At 41.9% G+C, this 19,918-nt stretch overlaps 1 protein-coding gene across 8 annotated transcripts in view; it reads right to left on the minus strand.

Moving 5' to 3' along the window:
* ubap2l (ubiquitin associated protein 2-like) overlaps positions 1 to 19,918 on the minus strand; it is a 79,963-nt gene that overhangs the window by 37,936 nt on the left and 22,109 nt on the right. For 6 of the 8 annotated variants that reach the window (XM_055875839.1, XM_055875844.1, XM_055875843.1 and 3 more), the window contains 9 exons: positions 16,424 to 16,534; positions 16,018 to 16,192; positions 15,671 to 15,766; positions 11,272 to 11,326; positions 8,594 to 8,638; positions 5,840 to 5,946; positions 1,779 to 1,841; positions 1,606 to 1,658; positions 1,140 to 1,225 (listed from right to left, as the gene is read on the minus strand). In XM_055875839.1, the coding sequence (XP_055731814.1) occupies positions 1,140 to 1,225; positions 1,606 to 1,658; positions 1,779 to 1,841; positions 5,840 to 5,946; positions 8,594 to 8,638; positions 11,272 to 11,326; positions 15,671 to 15,766; positions 16,018 to 16,192; positions 16,424 to 16,534 (791 nt within the window). The remainder of the gene's footprint in view (positions 1 to 1,139; positions 1,226 to 1,605; positions 1,659 to 1,778; positions 1,842 to 5,839; positions 5,947 to 8,593; positions 8,639 to 11,271; positions 11,327 to 15,670; positions 15,767 to 16,017; positions 16,193 to 16,423; positions 16,535 to 19,918) is intronic. The other 2 variants (XM_055875845.1, XM_055875841.1) reach the window with 1 other exon arrangement.

The raw sequence follows: 19,918 nt of genomic DNA on the forward strand, positions 1-19,918 counted from the left end.
TGTCTTGAGATGTTACTTCAATATATGCACAGAATTTTCCTCCCTCATGATGCTATCTATTTTGTGAAGGGAACCAGTCCCTCCTGCAGTTAAGCACCCCCACATCATGATGCTGCCACCCTCGTGCTTCACGGTTGGGATGGTGTTCTTCGGCTTGCAAGCATCCCCCTTTTTCCTCCAAACATAACAATGGTCATTATGGCCAAACAGTTCTATTTTTGTTTCATCAGACCAGAGGACATTTCTTAATTTCTCTTTATTTGTCCCCATGTGCAGTTGCAAACCGTAGTCTGGCTTTTTTATGGCGGTTTTGGAGCAGTGGCTTCTTCCTTGCTGAGCGGCCTTTCAGCTTATGTTGATATAGGACTCGTTTTACTGTGGATATAGATACTTTTATACCGGTTTCCTCCAGCATCTTCACAAGGTCCTTTGCTGTTGTTCTGGGATTGATTTGCACTTTTCGCACCAAAGTACATTCTTCTCTAGGAGACAGAACGCGTCTCCTTCCTGAGTGGTATGACGGCTGCGTGGTCCCATGATGTTTATACTTACGTACTATTGTTTGTACAGATGAAGTGGTACCTTCAGGCGTTTGGACATTTCTCCCAAGGATGAACAAGACTTGTGGAGGTCTACAATTATTTTTCTGAGGTCTTGGCTGATTTCTTTTGATTTTCCCATGATGTCAAGCAAAGAGGCACTGAGTTTTAAAGTAGGCCTTGAAATAGATCCACGGGTACACCTGAAATTGACCCAAATTATGTCAAATAGCCTATCAGAAGCTTCTAAAGCCATGACATAATTTTCTGGAATTTTCTAAGCTGTTTAAAGGCACAGTCAACTTAGTGTATGTAAACTTTTGACCCACTGGAATTGTGATACAGTGAATTATAAATGAAATAATCTGTCTGTAAACAATTGCTGGAAAATGATTGTGTCATGCACAAAGTAGATGTCCTAACCGACTTGCCAAAACAATAGTTTGTTAACAAGAAATTTGTGGAGTGGTTGAAAAACAAGTTAATGACACCAACATAAGTGTATGTAAACTTCCGACTTCAACTGTATATGTGTGATAGCATGACTGTAGATTAGATTAGGCTGTTAGTGTGTCTGCATGCCGCATCAGGCCTGCCCACCGCTGTCCTGCAGTGATGGTGACATTCTCCCGGGGGAGTGGCATGGAGGCCACACTGGAGGCTGTGAAGATCTTGGTCTCTGACAGCTAGAGAGAAGGACAGAGAAATGAAGAAGATCAGCATTAAAGGGATCAAGCCATAGCTAAATGCATTAACCTAAAACTACAAACAGAAGAATAAAGCAGATGGCTGGAGTATTTCAATAGGAGTGTTCCCTATATAACACCAGAGAGCCTCTGTTAGATCTGTAGCTATTTGGGCATAAGCAACGCCAAGTTCAGTGTTCAGGATTTTTTGAACATCTGGGTACATATGCAGAACATCCATAAAATGTGATTTTGGTGATATATATTTTTTTTTTAAACAGGTCAAAAGAGGATCTGCAAAATATGGACAGTCCATCAAGGCATACAACAAATAGGCATACCACCAAATCAATAAATAGGCATAGTAAAAAGGTACTTACGTCCTCATTCCAGTCCTCAGTACCCCACTCTTCTGTTGCGCTCCTCCAGGCACCTATAGAAATGTAAAGAAAGAAACAAACTGTACTGAGTATTAGGTTTCAAACCAACCAGGCATCAAACAGGAAAGGAGATGTGATGTTTAGGGCCTCAGAAGGTGGTGGTTCAATCTTACTAGGTACAGAGTCAAATTTGGGTTGGTAATTTGTTCCCTCTCCTCCCGCTGTGTACTCAATCCCTACAAGAAAAGAGAAGTGAGAGGTGAGACCTGTGGCAAAATTACAGAGGGGTATACTACGTACCGTGTTTGAGGAGTTAGCGAGAACTTTGGTCATCTCTCAGTTCAACTAGGGATAACCGGTAACACGAAAGTAGCTCACCTTTTAGCCAGGCACATTTCTATAGCAACAAATCCTTCAGAACTAACCGGGCTAACTCCATTTATCCTGAATGACGCGTCTGAGCCGTGAGTTGAGGAGCAATGAAATCAGATTCCCTCCCTCTTGCAAAGACTGCCTCATCATGCCCTTCATTTGACTGATTAAATATTTTATAAAAACATTGTGTAATTAAAAAATAATAATTAAGGTGTAACTGTACACATGTTCATACCGGTTGGTCCAGTTGAACTGAGACCTCGGGTCGCGCTGAACCCAAATTAATACATACAAATGTTTTTACAAAATAAAAACACTAGACCTATAGGCTATGCCTACGCTGCGTTGTAGGCCTATGCCTCTTGAGTAAATCTGAGCTGAAAATTACATCAGGTCATTCCGTTAAATCTAGAGCCTATGCAAACATTTATCAAAATTATAATCTTAATTGGTGCATTTCAAACAGTCCATTAGTTTCAAGCAACGGGGAACTAAACTCAGCAAAAAAAGAAACGGCCCTTTTTCAGGACCCTGTCTTTCAAAGATAATTCGTAAAAATCCAAATAACTTCACAGATCTTCATTGTAAAGGGTTTTAACACTGTTACCAATGCTTGTTCAATAAACCATAAAAGATTAATGAAAATATAACTGTGGAACGGTCGTTAAGACACTAACAGCTTACACGCAGTATGCAATTGAGGTCACAGTTATGAAAACTTAGGATACTAAAGGCCTTAGACAAGCAGCAAGGAGGCATAAGGACTGCAGATGTGGCCAGGGCAATAAATTGCAATGTCCGTACTGACGCCTAAGACAGCGCTACAGGGAGACAGGATGATCGTCCTCGCAGTGGCAGCTGATCGTCCTCGCAGTGGCAGACCACGTGTAACAACACCTGCACAGGATCGGTACATCCGAACATCACACCTGCGGGACAGGTACAGGATGGCAACAAGCGGGATCGACTTGGTGGAGGGTCCATCATGGTATGGGGCGGTGTGTCACAGCATCATCAGACTGAGCTTGTTGTCATTGCAGGCAATCTCAACGCTGTGCGTTACAGGGAAGACATCCTCCTCCCTCATGTGGTACCCTTCCTGCAGGCTCATCCTGACATGACAATGCCACCAGCCATACTGCTCATTCTGTGCGTGATTTCCTGCAAGACAGGAATGTCAGTGTTCTGCCATGGCCAGCAAAGAGCCCAGATCTCAATCCCTTTGAGCACATCTGGGACCTGTTGGATCAGAGGGTGAGGGCCAGGGCCATTCCCCCCAGAAATGTCCGGGAACTTGCAGGTGCCTTGGTGGAAGAGTGGGGTAACATCTCACAGCAAGAACTGGCAGATCTGGTGCAGTCCATGAGGAAGAGATGCACTGCAGTACTTAATGCAGCTGGTGGCCACACCAGATACTAACTGTTACTTCTGACCCCCCCTTTGTTCAGGGACACATTATTCAATTTCTGTTAGTCACATGTCTGTGGAACTTGTTCAGTTCATGTCTCAGTTGATGATTCTTATGTTCATACAAATATTTACACATGTTAAGTTTGCTGAAAATAAACGCAGTTGACAGTGAGGACGTTTCTTTTTTTGCTGAGTTTAGTTCTGTACAATGGCGAATGGTAGGGTCGATAAAACAGAATTGGAGGATCCTCCATCATCGTTTAAATCACCAGTTTGGGAACATTTTGGCTTTCCAGTAGATTACAACGGCAACGGACAGAAAGTTGTGGCTAAAACGTTAACAGTATGTCGCCACACTCAATGAGAATAGCCTATGCTGCTGCCAAAACCTCAAGTATGTTGACACATTTACACCGATGTTACCCCAGTGACTGAGAATAAGAGGTTTCATTGCCTCATGAAAGTGCTCAAACCACGTTACGAACTTCACTCTTACACCCAATTCAGCAAAACAGGTACCCACGCTATATAAGCAAACCAATGCTTTCAATGAAATGGCCAATGCACCCGGTGTTTTGCTTTTTGCGCTTACTTAACAGTGACAGCACATCACATTAGAGGGAAATATACAGTGCGCTCCAGACAAACACCCTTCATGAGAGTCACAAGTGCGCATCTGGCACTGAAGGAGGCAGTGTCATGGTGCATTCGTAACCATCAGGGAAGTGGGAATTTACCCCATTTGGCTGGGAAAAAATACACATTTTACAGCCCTAAAACTGCTAATTACTAGTGGGAAACTATCATTCTGAGCACCCACTTCCCACATGGTGACCTCTGACGTCACCTACTAAGGAAACGGTCTCTATAACAGCATTTGTCAGTTAAATGCATCAAAACATAGCTTTTTATAAATCTATTAATATGGTTTTTGAACTTTGAATTTGTTTACAGGCATGATTGCCAGGGCATAAAATGCACACCCGCCACCTGCGGGTAGATTTAGGTATTGGCAGGTAAGAATGTACTGCATATTTCACCAGCCACGTTGGCAGGTGGTCAACTTGCAGGGCTCTACAGTGAGAACATTATATTAGCGAAAAAAAGTCCAAAGTCAAGTAATAAGCACACATGCAAGCTAGAAAAATGCTGCAGAAGTATTTCTGCTTTTGATTCATAGCTGCTAATTGCGCAAAGAAATATAAATCCTATATCGCCCCTCGCACAGAAACATTGCCGGGCAGGAGAGCTCTGTGCAATGAGTGAAGTGGTAATACATTTTTGGGGAAGCTGCGCACAGGTATACAAGTTGGTCTAATTTACTCAAAAGTCTACAAAGTGAGATTGTCCTCGTTTTTCTTGGCCATTTACATTGTTTTGTTCATAAACTCAGTTGTTTTCCACATTCGTTTTAGTCTGCTGCTTCAACTGGCTGGTAAAAAATCTGAGTGGCTGATATATAAAACGTATATGTTAGGCCCTGCTGTACTTTTAGTTTATGGTTGACACCATATGGTTTCTCAACGAGTTCAAGTCACATGAATGCATCCAACTGGTATTTACTCCCACATGGTTACACATGCAGCATCAGAGGCCAAACATAATAATCCAGTCACAACAGACAATGCAAGGAACATTGTGAATGGCATTTAATTCTCCCGCTGTATCGAAACGTGACCCCAATACGTACCGAACCGTTACACCCCTATCAAAATACCTATCACATTACACATTTAGTAATGGAAAAATGCTTTTGAAATTTCACGCACAGTAAAACTTTTCTATGACTTAATGAAATTACTTTAAAATCGATAGTAGCGGAAAAAGGTGCTTGTGCATTAATAAGCACACCAAAGACGGCATTAACAACACAATAAAGACGGCACTTCTAAAAGCCTATTTCACACCATAGCTTGATGAGTTTGCAAGATAGCTTTTATTTCATTTTGATTTTGGCACAAATTAAAATGTGGCATTGAGTCGCCCATGGATTGATGTTTCAGCATTGTCTCAATTAAGACTTTGGCGTTCAACTAGCCACGTGCAACACGCACACGGGGTTACGAGTAGTTAGAAGCAGGCGGACAAGCAATGTCCCCCGTTGTAGTACGGATGAAGCCTGAGCTGGAATGTGAAGCTAACTGACACTGTCTAGCTTTAGAAAAAACGGAATAGATCTTGCATGCATCCTAGTATACCTCAGATCATTCCCAAGACAAGCAGATTAAGTGCCATCAGACCACAGGTGGTGTCTATTGAGTGTTTTTGATCAAGCAGTAGCTTGGTTTCTTAATGGCTCCTTCCTCTGGCTCTAGGTAAGCTAGATGGACTTTCCACCATTTTGCTAACACTCTCTTGCTAAAACACCATCTTGTAGATCTACAGTAAGTGTCTAGGCCTAGGTTGGGGTGAATTTGGACTGGGGCTGAGCAGTAGCTGGGTTCCTTACTGGCTCCTTCCTCTGGCTCCAGGTTGCCTGTGTTGTTCCAGGTGCTTCCCCTGCCGTAGCTCTCCTCTGTCTGGGTCGGCTCAGCGTAGTCTGCCGGGTTGAACGTTCTGCAAGAGAGAAGAAGCCGTGGTATTGAGCACAACCACTTCCTATGGGTCTACCAATAGGAACATTTGACTGTGGGGAGATATACTTTAAAGGAGGAAGTAAGCAAGCAGCGTGATAGGAGAGGAAGTCTTTGAGGAGATCTGATGTGTCGCAGTTAGACAACGTTCATCTGAGAAATGTCAGGTGAACAGATTCAAAGACTGGACAACCAAGGAATGGGAGAAAAATCCAGTCAGTGCTTCGTTTTTCCTCAACTCTTAAAAACATAACATCTTCCACAAGTCTTTCGACGCATCATATCACGTCATGGCTTCAGAGACAATTATAGAGCAAAAGAAAAAAGCACATCCTTAACTTTGTTCTCTTGCTTCTTTCAGGCTCAGGTACAGAGATGGTACGGCGCTACAAGTTGTACAGTGCACTACAACCTAGCGCAGTTTAGTAGACTGAATTCAGACGTTTCCAGGATCTGACTGGAATGCAGACTACTCATGTTTGACGAGCTCCCGATAAGAACCAACAATAACAGGGGTGCTGTATATTGGCAGGGAGGGACTGTTGAGTGAACCATTGGTCACTCCTGTTCCACACCGTGTATTTAAATACAGTATCCCCAACATTGCTTATTCTAATACTTGCCCTACTATACACTGCATATTTATTTACAGCACATAGGAAAGTATTCAGACCTCTTGACTTTTTCCACATTTTGTTACATTACAGCATTATTCTAAAATGGATGAAATTGTTTTTCCCCCCTCAATCTACACACAATATCCCATAATGAAAAATCTCCCAAAAATTAAATCGGTACTTTGTTGGAACTTTTCAGCAATTACAGCCTCGAGTCTTCTTGGATATGACGCTAAAAGCTTAGCACACCTGTATTTGGGGAGTTTCTCCCATTCTTCAGCTCTTCACAAGCTCTGTCGTTTGGGATGGGGAGAGCCGCTGCACAGCTATTGTCAGGTCTCTCCAGAGATGTTCGATCGGGTTCAAGTCCAGGCCATTCAAGGATATTCAGAGACTTGTCCCGAAGCCACTCCTGTGTTGTCTTGGCTGTGTGCTTAGGGTCGTTGTCCTGTTGGAAAGTTAAGCTTTGCTTAAGGTCCTGTGTGCTCTGGAGTAAGTTTTCATTAAGGATCTCTCTGTACTTTACTCAGTTCATCTTTCCCTCGATCCTTACTAGTCTCCCAGTCCCTGCCACTGAAAAACACCCCCATAGTGTGATGCTGCCACCACCATGCTTCACCGTAGGGATGGTAGCAGTTTCCTCCAGATGTGACCCTTGGCATTCAGGTCAGTGTTCAATCTTGGTTTTCTTCAGACCAGAGAATTTAGTTTCTCATGGTCTGAGAGCCTTTAGGTGCCTTTTGGCAAACTCCAAGCGGGCTGTCATGGCCACTCTATCATAAAGGCCTGATTGGTGGAGTGCTGCAGAGATGGTTGTCCTTCTGGAAGGCTCTCCCGTCTCCACAGAGGAACTATGGAGCTCTGTCAGAGTGACCATCGGGTTCTTGGTCACCTCCCTGAACAAGGCCCTTCTACCCCGATTGCTCAGTTTGGCCGGGTGGCCAGCTCTAGGAAGAGTCGATGGTTCCAAACGGCTTCCATTTAAGAATGGAGGCCACTGTTCTTGGGGACCTTCAATGCTACAGACATTTTTTGGTATCTGTGCCTCGACACTATCGTGTCTCGGGGCTCTACGGACAATTCCTTCGACATCATGGCTTGGTGTTTGTTCTGTGTGTGTGCCTTTCCAAATCATGTCCAAACGATTGAATTTACCACAGGTGGACTCCAATGAAGTTGTAGAAACATCAAGGATTATCAATGGAAACAGGATAAACCGGAGCTCAATTTTAAGTCTCATAGCAAAGGGTCTGAATACTTAAGTAAATACGGTATCTGTTTTTATTTTTTAATACATTTGCAAACATTTCTAAAAACCTGTTTTCACTGTCATTATGAGGTGTTGCGTGTAGATTGTTTTCCTCCTCAATGTATTTCATTCATTTTAGAATAATGCTGTAATGTAACAAAATGTGGAAAAAGTCAAGTATATTGCAATTCCGGAATGCACTGTATACACGAATGCACTGTATATACTGGATTCTTGACAAAGCTCACTAATACATCTACTGCTGTACATATTCTTAGTTCAGCTTGTGTAAAGTCCCCACCGTGTGCTTATGTATAGATTGCATTTTGATAGTGCTACAGTGCTATTTGGGTTAACTGGATTCGTCTTGCCATTCTTGATTTCTTGCTTTCTATTTAACATCCTTACATTTTAGTTCTTTGACATTCGACTGCATTGTTAGGAGCTAGTAACATAAGCATTTCACTACAGCGCTATAACACCTGCTAAACTGTGTACAGTTTACCAATACACTTAGATGTAATTCACTTATACACTTAGATTTCTTATGGGGCTTGTGTGAACAGGTTTACCCTCGATGTTCAAAAGACAGCTGTCATTGAATTCCATATCGTGTTACCAGGGAGCATGTCATTTTGGTTTAGTCTGCCCTGATACCCTGTTTCCTGTGTGTCTGTCTCCATCCTTCTCTCTCGTGGCATTTGGCAGAATATCCCCCCCCCCAACAGATAGCAAGATTGACACACCAGTGGCGGTGCACTCACCTCTCTTCTCCTGAAAAATCATATCTGGGCCCCTTATCAATCTGGCTTTAGAGGAAAAACAACAGCAACGATTACAAGCAGCACAACGGGGACAGTGGGGGATGCAGTGTGTGGTTTTAGAGTATTCATTATTTTACAGAGGAATGTAAGGAAATCACATGCATGGATAAGTCACTACACTCACACTTCTGCAACACACATTATCTGTGAGCACTGCATTGTTGGGGCAGTGTCACTTTCTATAGGTGTAGCTGGTAGACTAAAAAAAGGGGAAACATGGCTGCCAAACAAACACTCAAACTGAAAACTGTGTTCCATAAGTAACAATAATTGCATTATGATCAGGATAGGAAGCACAGTTAGAACCATCAGAACACACTCATGCAAACTGCAAACACAGGCTCCCAAAGGCCACACAAGAGCAGCTGCGGAGGCGACACACCCTATGAGAGAGAGACATGTTGGGGACAACGCAACAAACTGCCTGGCTGTCCATCTATGCAAGCCTATGGCGCTGGCTCACTCACGTGCCAGGTTAGTTGCTATCCGGACCAAGCCAAACTTGCGCACACATACACAAGCCAGCTGACTGGAGCCGTTCTGCCACAGCAAAGGCATTGCCCCCTCTCCGCTAACATCTCCCTATTAAACCATAGAACATGAAGACATTTTTTTACGTTGAAACAAGTTAAGAACTAACGCAGCTGAAGCAAATTATAATAATTGTTTTTGTATTTTATGATCAGCTCATTTTTCTTTCATGTCCCACAAACCAGGTGCCTCGGAAATAAATCAGTGTTAATTATTTCAAAGGGATGAAATTAACATGCAGGTTTGTCTGAGGTAGGGCTGGGCGATATATATAAGTCATTTGAATGTATGTTTCAGCGCAACGTTTCAAATGCCTGTTTCGCAAGAATCAAGGTAAAAAAAAAACGAACCGTTTTAATGAGCGTGTCTTTTTGGGCTCATCTCCATCGCTCCTTCTGTGCAGTGTGCACTGTGCACCTTCCCACTTGCACACAGACTCCAAGTCCCTCCCCCTGCCACCCACAACAACAAAGAAACTAAAGATCACTTCTTCCTCTCTGACAAGCGGTTTCAACTCGCTATTTGCATTTGAGGTTCGGTCCAACAAAATCGGTCATATGGAAACTGAAACACATTGAGACATTTTACTGTAATAGAGGAGAACTTAACCTTTGTAACAATATCCTTTTTATGTCCCACACTTTCAGTCCCACATTTTAGAACATAGCAGACCGTACTTAGATGGGAGTAACAATGAACATGAAATATATGCTCAGTTTGTCAAGCGCAGAATTGCAGTACCATGTACGCTAGCAGCATTTTAGCCACAGACTTATGTGCTAGCTGTCTAGGAGTTGGTCCTCCCCTTTGCTCCTATAAACAGCCTCCACTCTTCTGGGAAGGCTGTCCACCAGATGTTGGAGCTTTACTCAGCACTCAGTTGTCCCGTTCCGTGAGCTACCACTTTGCGGCTGAGCCGTTGCTGCTCCTCAATGTTTCCACTTCACAATAACAGCACTTAGTTGACCGGGCAGCTCTAGCAGGGCAGAAATTTGGCAAACTGATCTGTTCGAAATGTGGCATCCTATGACGGTGCCACGTCGAAAGTCACTGAGCTCTTCAGTAAGGCCATTCTACTGCCAAAGTGTGTCTATGGAGATTGCATGGCTGTGTGATTGATTTTACACACCTGTCAGCAACGGGTGTTGCTGAAATGGTCAAATCCTCTAATTTGAAGGGGTTTACACACACACATATACTCTATCTATACGCACACACCACAATGACACAAAATTGCCCATAAGTTTGAAAAAAATGTAGATATGATTTTTAGGCAATATCGCCCAGCCCTACTTTGAGGAAGCGTTTAAACCTGCTGCACCCCCTGGGAAAGAGCCCAACCTATTATCGCCCACTCATCTAAATCCCACAAAGCCATCTAAACCCCACAAAGCCATCTAAACCCCACAAAGCCAACTAAACCCCACAAAGCCAACTAAACCCCACAAAGCCTGGTCTTTGACAACCCTAGAAATAGTAGACTGTCCTAACACCTAGGACGAATTATATCACCAACTAAGTGTTAATTATAATTCAATACAAAGTGACATACAAGATACACTAATAAGTCTTATGTTGAGTGAATTTGATACTACTCATTAAATGCAAAGCAATTGAAAGTATATAGGCCTAAAGCCACTTCCTATGCGATGACATCTAGGGCACTCAATGACCAGGGTTGGGTGAGACGATGCATACTGACAGACAAAACACACAACTCACGCATACAAACCTGTGCCCAATTTAATCCAAAGGGAAGGACAAGGAACTAGAACACACCATATGCCACAGACACAGAGCAGAACCCTATGTGCAACAATCTCAATGCCCACCCATTGAGTTACAGATATGGTGTGGGTCTATCTATATTTTACTTTAATGCAAATCCGTTATTCAGAGACAAAAGAGCTCAGTGGAGTTACATAAGGGGTTTATATACAGCCCCGCATTTCAACTTGCATTTCAACTTGATTTGGCCGATGTATTAAGCCTTAACAATAGGCTGAGGTCCTGCTCTCTGGTGACCATGGCAACAGGTAAGCGGGAACATAAATCCCTCTCTGTGAGCAGCACAGGTGTTCACTTACCCCATGCCCTGTGCTGAAAACCTGCCCCCTCGCCTGCCTCGCTCACGCTCTTCCCCTAGAGAGAGGGACAGTCAAGTTACACTATTGAAAAAAACACAACACTGCATTGTATAACACTGCAACCATAACACTGCAATGCATTGTCCTTGTGGAACATTTGCCTGCTTGAATGCACATTCAAATGTTATTGCGCGCCCTACAACAGATGGAGACCTGCATTCTGCAACGATTTAGTCGCATTTTGTGACCCTTTGACTTGGCTGTAAGAGTAAAATGTTTATTTGGTGGAATCGGTGCAAGCTGCACATTTTACCTAGTCACCGCATTCCAAAGTCTTGTTTTTTGGGCGGCTAAAACCATGATTTGGCGAAACATTTAAGTTCATTATTGTCATACGTCAATATTGAGCTAATAGGGCACGGTTTTACAATCGAGATAAGATATGGCATTGAGCTACGGAGCATGCAAAATGCGCACAGGCCATCGCGAGTGCATATAAGCCGCATTGCCTAAATTTAACAGGCCTCAAATTTACTGTTAGATTAATACATGACTACTAGCAGTAGGTATTATATTTAGAGTTTGCAATCTAGCTAATGTGTTTTGAGTTTACTTTCTCAGGTGGTGAATTAGCCCCAAATGAATTAGCCTGTCATATTATTGCACATAAAGATAAATGCTAATTCATCTATAAATATAAATATTTATATTATTATTTATTTTTTATCCTGAACATTTTGGAGCCCTATTTTGACATTAAAATGAACCTAATTGTAACGGCTTGTGCTCTCCTCATCCTCAGATGAGGTGAGGAGAGAAGGATCCTCAGACCAAAACGCAGGCTTTGGGAAATAAGCCATCTTTATTAAACAACGATGATGGCAAACACGAAACGAAACAAAACACTTCCAAACTACAAAACAAGAAAACGACGTTGACGAGACCTGAACATAAACTTACATAACTAAACATAAACTTACGTACAGGAAACAGACGACATCTAAACGAAAACGAAACAAACAAACGCTACAGTCCCATGTGGTACGAACATAACATACGGACACAGGAGACAATCACCCACAAACAAACAGTGAGAATGCCCTACCTAAATATGACTCTTAATTAGAGGCAAACGCAAACCACCTGCCTCTAATCAAGAGCCATACCAGGCAAACCAAAACCAACATAGAAACAGATAACATAGAATGCCCACCCAACCTCACGTCCTGACCAACTAACACACAAAAACTAACATAAATAGGTCAGGAACGTGACACTAATTGTCAACCCAAAATGTAATGACAATCATGAGATTAGGGTGAACATAAAAATATCTTGACTCATGCGTTCCTGCTTGGACATGTTAGAAAAAAACACGTATTTCTTGAAAAACACGTATTTCTACCATCTCAGTCGTCTATTTACACTTAATAAAGATCTGGGAGTGACTTTATGAGATGGTAACCAATTATTTATATTGCGTGACAACACAAAAAATGTTTGGTGCTACAAAATCATGGACTGGTGCCACCAAATGAAAAAGTTACCAGGGTAAAAGGTTAGTCTGGAGCCCTGGAATGCTATGATAACTTTGTTTTGACACTCTAGAGGGGGCATTAACCTTAATTTATGTTGAGACCTTAGCTGTGTTCGAATACATATGAACATAATGAGTATACACTACATACTATTAGTTAATTTTAGTATACTGTAAACAAACGGTATCCTTTCAGTTGAGAGTACTAGCGCTTTGCCTGTCTATCGGAAGTTGATGCTGTTGCTATGCAACCTCTTGCTAGCTTGTTAGCATAACAAATTAATAGCTAGACTTCGGGTGTGTTCGTAAATTCAAATCTGGAATGCCAGAGTGCACTCTGAACATTCGTAAATTCAGGGCGTTGTCAGAGTGTCCGTTCTTAAAATCAGAGCGCACACTTGACAATCTGGCCGTGGAATAGAGTTGATCTGAGCATTCCGAACTCACAACAGCAATCAAGCACCCAAGCTAACTGGCTAACACCTCAAGCTGACCATTTTACTCGTCCTAGCAGAGCTGGTTAGCTTGTCAAATCAAATCAAGTTTATTTTATATAGCCCTTCGTACATCAGCTAATATCTCGAAGTGCTGTACAGAAACCCAGCCTAAAACCCCAAACAGCAAGCAATGCAGGTGTAGAAGCACGTGTAGAGCTTGGTGTAGAGCAGGTGTAGAGCAGGTGTAGAGCTTGTTTTCATGTTATCCAGAGCGTTGGTGACTAACTGTGCTGCTGGCAACAATTTAATAACGTTTTTTTTGCCGATGTTTAATGACACCAGCCACATTCAACAGGTGTTGAGCGTTTGTAAATTCATCAGTTATTCTGCGCTCTGCCTCTGGTAGTCAGAGGAGAGTGCTCTGAAATCTGGGTAGATAGCCAGAGCGAATTTACGACCTGTACGACTACACTATTTAGCTAAGCTATGAATGACGTGAATAATCAAGTAAATAAACATTGGGTAGTTAGATAGCATAAAGTAAATATACTGGCAAGTTTGTTGTACTAGCAGCCTACTAACGTTACAGTAGGTAACTAACATACCTGGTACATACTGTTGTAATGATATGCTGTGCGGTTCGCAAGGATAGCGTAGCTAACAAATTGTCAGCCAACATAAGGCGTAACGTAACTTATTTGAAAAGACATTACTTTATTACATTGCTCAACATTTTGTTAACATTTGTCATTATTAGTTAAAGCAACGAATTTGTATACGCTCGTCGGCTGCATATTTTCCAACAATTTCTTCAAATCTGAAAATGTTGTGAAGCAATGCCCATTTTCTGAAAAATTACATTATAGGCCCAAAAAGCACAGATAGTGTTCACTGTGTGTATACTTCATATTTTGGAAAATTTAGTACGATATCCGGGAACATTTGGCATACTAACTATATCCATACTATGGCCAATAAGCATACTATATACTCAATTTACATCACAAATAGTACGGTTAGTGTGAGTATTTGAACACAGCTCGTTTCAGGAGTCCAACCAACAAGCTCTTCACACCGAAACCCATGGGCCATATTACGGTACATTCGGAAAGTATTCAGACCCATTCCCCTTTTCCACGTTTTGTTACGTTACAGCCTTAATCTAAAATTACAGCCTTAATCTAAAATGGATTAAATAAATAAAAATCTACACACAATATCACGTAATGAAAGCAAAAACAGGTTAAGAAATTTTTGCAAATGTATTAGAAATAAGACTGAAATATCTTATTTACGTAAGTATTCAGAGCCTTTGCTATGAGACTCGAAATTGAGCTCAGGTACATCCTGTTTCCATTGATCATCCTTGAAATGTTTCTACAACTTGATTGGAGTCCACCTTTGGCTAATTCAATTGATTGGACATGATTTGCAAAGGCACACACCTGTCTATATAAGGTCCTACAGTTGACAGTGCACGTGAGAGCAAAAACCAAGCCATGAGGTTGAAGAAATTGCCATTAGAGCTCCGAGACAGGATTTTGTCGAGGCACAGATCTAGGGAAGGGTACCAAAACATGTCTGCAGCATTGAAGGTCCCCAAGAACACACTGGCCTCCATTCTTAAATGGAAAAAGTTTGAAACCACCGACTCCTCCTAGAGCTGGCCGCTTGGGCCAAACTGAGCTATCTGGGGAGAAGGGCTTTGGTCAGGTAGGTGACCAAGAACCCGATGGTCACTCCGACAGAGCTCCATAGATCTTCTGTGGAGACGGGAGAGCCAGAACCCTCAAGAAGGACAATCATCTCTGCAGCACTCCACCAATCAGGCCTTTATAGTAGAGTGGGCAGACAGAAGCCACTCTTCAGTAAAAGGCACATTACAGCCCACGTGGACTCTCAGACCATGAGAAACAAGATTCTCTGGTCTGATGAAACCAAGGTTAAACTCTTTCGCCTGAATGACAAGCGTCACGTCTGGAGGATACCTTGCACCATCCCTACGGCGAAGCATGGTGGTGGCAGCATCATGCTGTGGGGATGTTTTTCCAGCAGCAGGGACTGAGAGACAAGCCAACCTGACAGAGCTTGAGAGGATCTGCAGAGAAGAATAGGGGAAACTCCCCAAATACAGGTGTGCAGAGCTTGTAGTGTCATACCCAATAATAAAAAGTCTTCTTCAACAAAGTACTGAGTAAAGGGTTCGAATACTTCTGTAAATGTAATATTTCATTTTTTTATACATTTGCAAACATTTCTAAAAACCAGTTTTTGCCTTGTCATTATGAGATAGTGTGTGTAGATTGATGAGGGGGAAAAAACAATTTAATCAATTTTAGAATAAGGCTGTAACATAACAAATTGTGGAAAAAGTCAAGGGGTCTGAATACTTCCCGAATGCAATCTATATAGTGGAGAAACTTACCTCTTCCTCTGCCTCTCCCCCTGTGCCCTCGCTCTGTGCCCCTGCCTGCTATCCCAGCAGCCTTTCCTCCATCCAGACCATTCTCCTGTCCACGGACTGAGAGGAGAGGGAACACGCATGAGGTAGTGAGGGAAAACAGATGCGTGTGAAGTCAGAAATTAGGTTTGAAGTTAGAATGTCTATTAAGTCACTACAATGAGGGAATGTTTTTTCTTCAGAAATCTAAGGTGAGAATGTTAGTGGCACACACTGCCCCTCCATGACAACGACAGGAGCTACAAAGGGTCTACACTTGGGTGCCAGTGTCACTTCCCATGACAATGCAAAGGTATGTGATCTCTACTCACACTCTCGTCCCCTGCTGGCCCCCCGGCCCCTGCGTGGGGCCCCACCTCTACGACGTGCCACGTCCCTCTCTGCTCCCCTCTCCCTGTTATCCTTTCCTTCCTCTCCGGTCTCGGCATGGCCAGGCTCCTTCTGACCAGACACTCCTTTCTTCTTTCCCACCATCTCCCAAGAGTCCTAAGGAGACCGGTGAGGTGACCAACAGGGTTCAGTTTGATTATGTTAGGCAAAACCTAACTTCCACTTAAGACACATTTTTACATAGTCTCCCACTGACATGAATGCAAGACTAAATGAAAATTGACTTAAGTGGAAGTTAGGATTCGCCCTGTAGTGAGCTAGATGGGTGACCTTGTTAACTCCCTCCCTTTGGTCCAACTACTAAGCCCTGACAAAGGCCAAACTCACAGTATCTGGGCTACCCTCCAGCAACACATTGATGGCTCTGTTGACATCTCCGTTGCAGTCGTGCAGCGCGATCATGGACTCATCCTGGTCCTTGCCTGTGATGTCAATCAGCTGGACGGGGGAAACGGATGAGAATCTTCAGTGAGTATATTGCCATGTAGCCCTATACACTCGTACCGATATATGGGTTGAAAATGGCAGATTTGGGCACTGATAAGCACCTAAATTGGAACGCAGCGACTGTACAGTAACATGCTATAAATGACGACAGAGCTCAGGCTCTGCGCTTCACAGCGCTATATGAGTTTTGATTGACAGCCGTTCTGAACTTGAACACCGCACGTGACAAGAAGTTGCCCACATCCCTCCTCCTAATTGGGCAACTTCTGCACAAAAAAAATGTCCGGGAAATGAGGGAAATGCTGTAAATTAAGAGGACTCAATGTATTTTGAAAGATGAGACTATTTTAACAAATACCACTTTGATGTCATACAAACAAGCCAAACACCTGTCCAAATGTGCACTTCACATTTCCATATCATTAAACTCATGTCATATACAGTGTCAACATTTATCATTACAATGGCTGATGTAGTTACAAGATGACATGGCATCATACCCTGGGTTGATCTGAACAGAATGAGCCTGTTTGTCGATTGTGAAGGAAACAATCACTTGAAAGCACTCATGACTCCTATGCACACCAAAGTTACAAATAAGTATCTCTGAATTGCTTTGTGAAAGCCTAACCCTAAGATTGTATTTTATAACTGAGCTAGTCATGTTGGCAATAGAACAAGCTTTGAAATTACACAAACCTGACCCAGTTTGTGATTTAAAATGGTCCGTTTTTGGATTGCGTAAAAAGTAATAGGTGCGATGGCGGGGATGTAGGGTTGTAATTCCGAACAAAACTACAAGTGTGCCTGCTCTAGTTCCTAAACCACACAGCTAGGTCAGCTCAAAAAAAAGCACCTTAAAGTTTAACACTCTTCTTTGAGTCATAAAAGTACATTGAAATTACTTAGGAACTGTGCACACTTTGGAGAGGTGTGTTGCCACTTGGGCCAGTTAGTCCTCTGTCAAACCCTTGTCATTTTTTGGTCTTATGTTGCACCTACCCCATATTTTCCAGGAATATTGTTATGTTACTGAATAAATTGAGTATTTTCAGATTTCGTAAATCAACAAATGCGGCAAAAAGTACAGTAAATGTAAAATCCACATAAAACAGTATAATGTTTGGATTCAGTCTTGTGGTAGGTGAACCTGTTGTGTCCTCAACTTGTCTAATAAATTGTCCCATAATCTCAGAACAGTTCCCTTTCATTTGCTACCATGCTTATGCCTTTCATATTTATTCTGTAAGAAAGATTTCAATATAGCCCTATCCACATAGGCCAATTGCCAACTGTTAAGGAACACCTCTTTGATTAATTTATACTTCAAGAAGTGAAGTAAAGTTAAGCTCTAGTTAGCAGACCAGAGCAAAAGATGCTAAAGGTGGTTTGATGCTGCAAGTGAGGACACTACAGAGTTTCCGTTAGTTGGCAATTGGCGGCGTTTGGCCAATAAAATATATGCAAAGTAGATAAATTAAACAGTTGCCAGCCAAAATGGCCACGAGAAAAAAAATCCCAATGCTTTTTTCATTGATAGAAATACCAGTTGAAGGAAATACAGTTGACCATCATGCTTATAGGTCTATGGGTCAATTTGCATAATTTAGTGTGATTCAAAATTGTCCTGTGTATTTTCGTTAGTCATAATGCATCTTATTTATTCAACAACTATCACACGCGAAAAGCATACAGAGTCTATTTTGAGAAGGATTTCTTTTGCAGCTCTTCAGCTGGTTGCTGCTAAAGTAAAATGTGTGCTTTTATAAGCCAAATCATTGCGCAACAATTCTAAATACAATTGCGTGTTAAACAGTTTTGGTGCATGATTAAAGCGTTAATATTTTTTATTTCTCAACTGGTAATTGAAGAGCGCCTCCCATTCACAATTCAAGTGCAAGCAACAGGCTATCAGCACATCACCCACCACTTTACAATGTGAGCTGGAGACATACTTAATTGTTTGAAACCTGAATTTTTATTTAATATTATGAGGCATGTCTTACCTGGCATCAAAGTAGGCAGTAGGAAAAATCCAACCATGGAAATGTGGAGGCAATTCTTTTATAAAAGACTTCATAGGTGCGCATGAGTTTCCTACCATTTTTACAGTTCAGTGTGCCAGTTATGATTTTCATATGCGCATTTTCGTGGAACAGTTTCATTTCAATAATAACGTTTTCTTTTCTCAAAATCATTGCCACGTGGTTAATCATAAAAATCTGAATCAAAATGATAAAAATCTAAAAGTCAACTAATGCGAGATCACCAGCCTCTGCCATATAGACACATTGAGACATTGTCAATGACAATGAAATAATTGACAAATCTCGTAGATTATGGTTATGAAAAACCCAAACTGGTTTATCACAAGTGCAGCAGGTTGTGATCTCTGCAAACAACATTGCACTCAGAATAATAACTGTAATTGGCTAATTAACATGCATTACATAAATGTTATGTAACCAAATGATGGCGATTAATGGCATATTTACTACTGGTGAAATATGTAAATAGGGAATTGACAAAAACAAAACAAAGGGCTAACAATTCACACAATGAAACAATTCCAGGCTGTATCACTACTGGCCGTGATTGGGAGTCCCATAGGGTGACGCACAATTGGCCCAGTGTCGTCCGGCATAGGCCATCATTGTAAATAAGAACTTGTACATGACTTACCTAGTTAAATATAGCTTAAATTTAAAAAAATTATCAATTAAAGCGCACCAATTGGCGGAAGAAGAGCCATTCTGCCACACCACTCCCCTTCTTGTCTTAACATTTTAAATGATACTCAAGACATTATCAACACACATATTTTAGATGCTTTTCACTGACAGTCGCAACTCAACCAGCCAGGCCTATTGCTACGTGCGCTGCTTAAAGTGTGGGCTTGCCAAACAGGCATAGGCCTACGCGCTTGTGATTTTAAACAATCCACAGCTATTTTTTTTAAAGAAGCTAATGATACTCGATTCCTCTGTGGCTAAGACATGCTTTCTGGTGAAGTATTTTTAATGATTATTTCTGTATAGACTGGAGTAATTACATAATTTTCGCAAATGTATTTCCATTTACTTCCCTATTGGACTCATAGCTATGCCTTTTCTCTCCTGTTCTATTGGTTCTTATCAACTTTTTTTTCATTGTCTAGAAACCAAAGACACAAGCCTAGTCGTATTAGCAACCCATCCTAGTTGTTGCATCTTTAGATTCCCCCTCTATCTAGGTTTCTAACAGCGATTTTCATCGGTCACATATGGAAAGCTATCAGATGCGCTGTTTCGAATGGTGTTTTCCCAGGTGAGCTGTTCTCCCCCGCAAATTGGAATTTCGCAAATGTTTGAAAGCGACGTTTTATTGGCTGCTTCA

Source organism: Salvelinus fontinalis, chromosome 22 (genome assembly GCF_029448725.1).
Source record: "Salvelinus fontinalis isolate EN_2023a chromosome 22, ASM2944872v1, whole genome shotgun sequence".
In the NCBI taxonomy this organism is placed as follows: Eukaryota; Metazoa; Chordata; class Actinopteri; order Salmoniformes; family Salmonidae; genus Salvelinus; species Salvelinus fontinalis.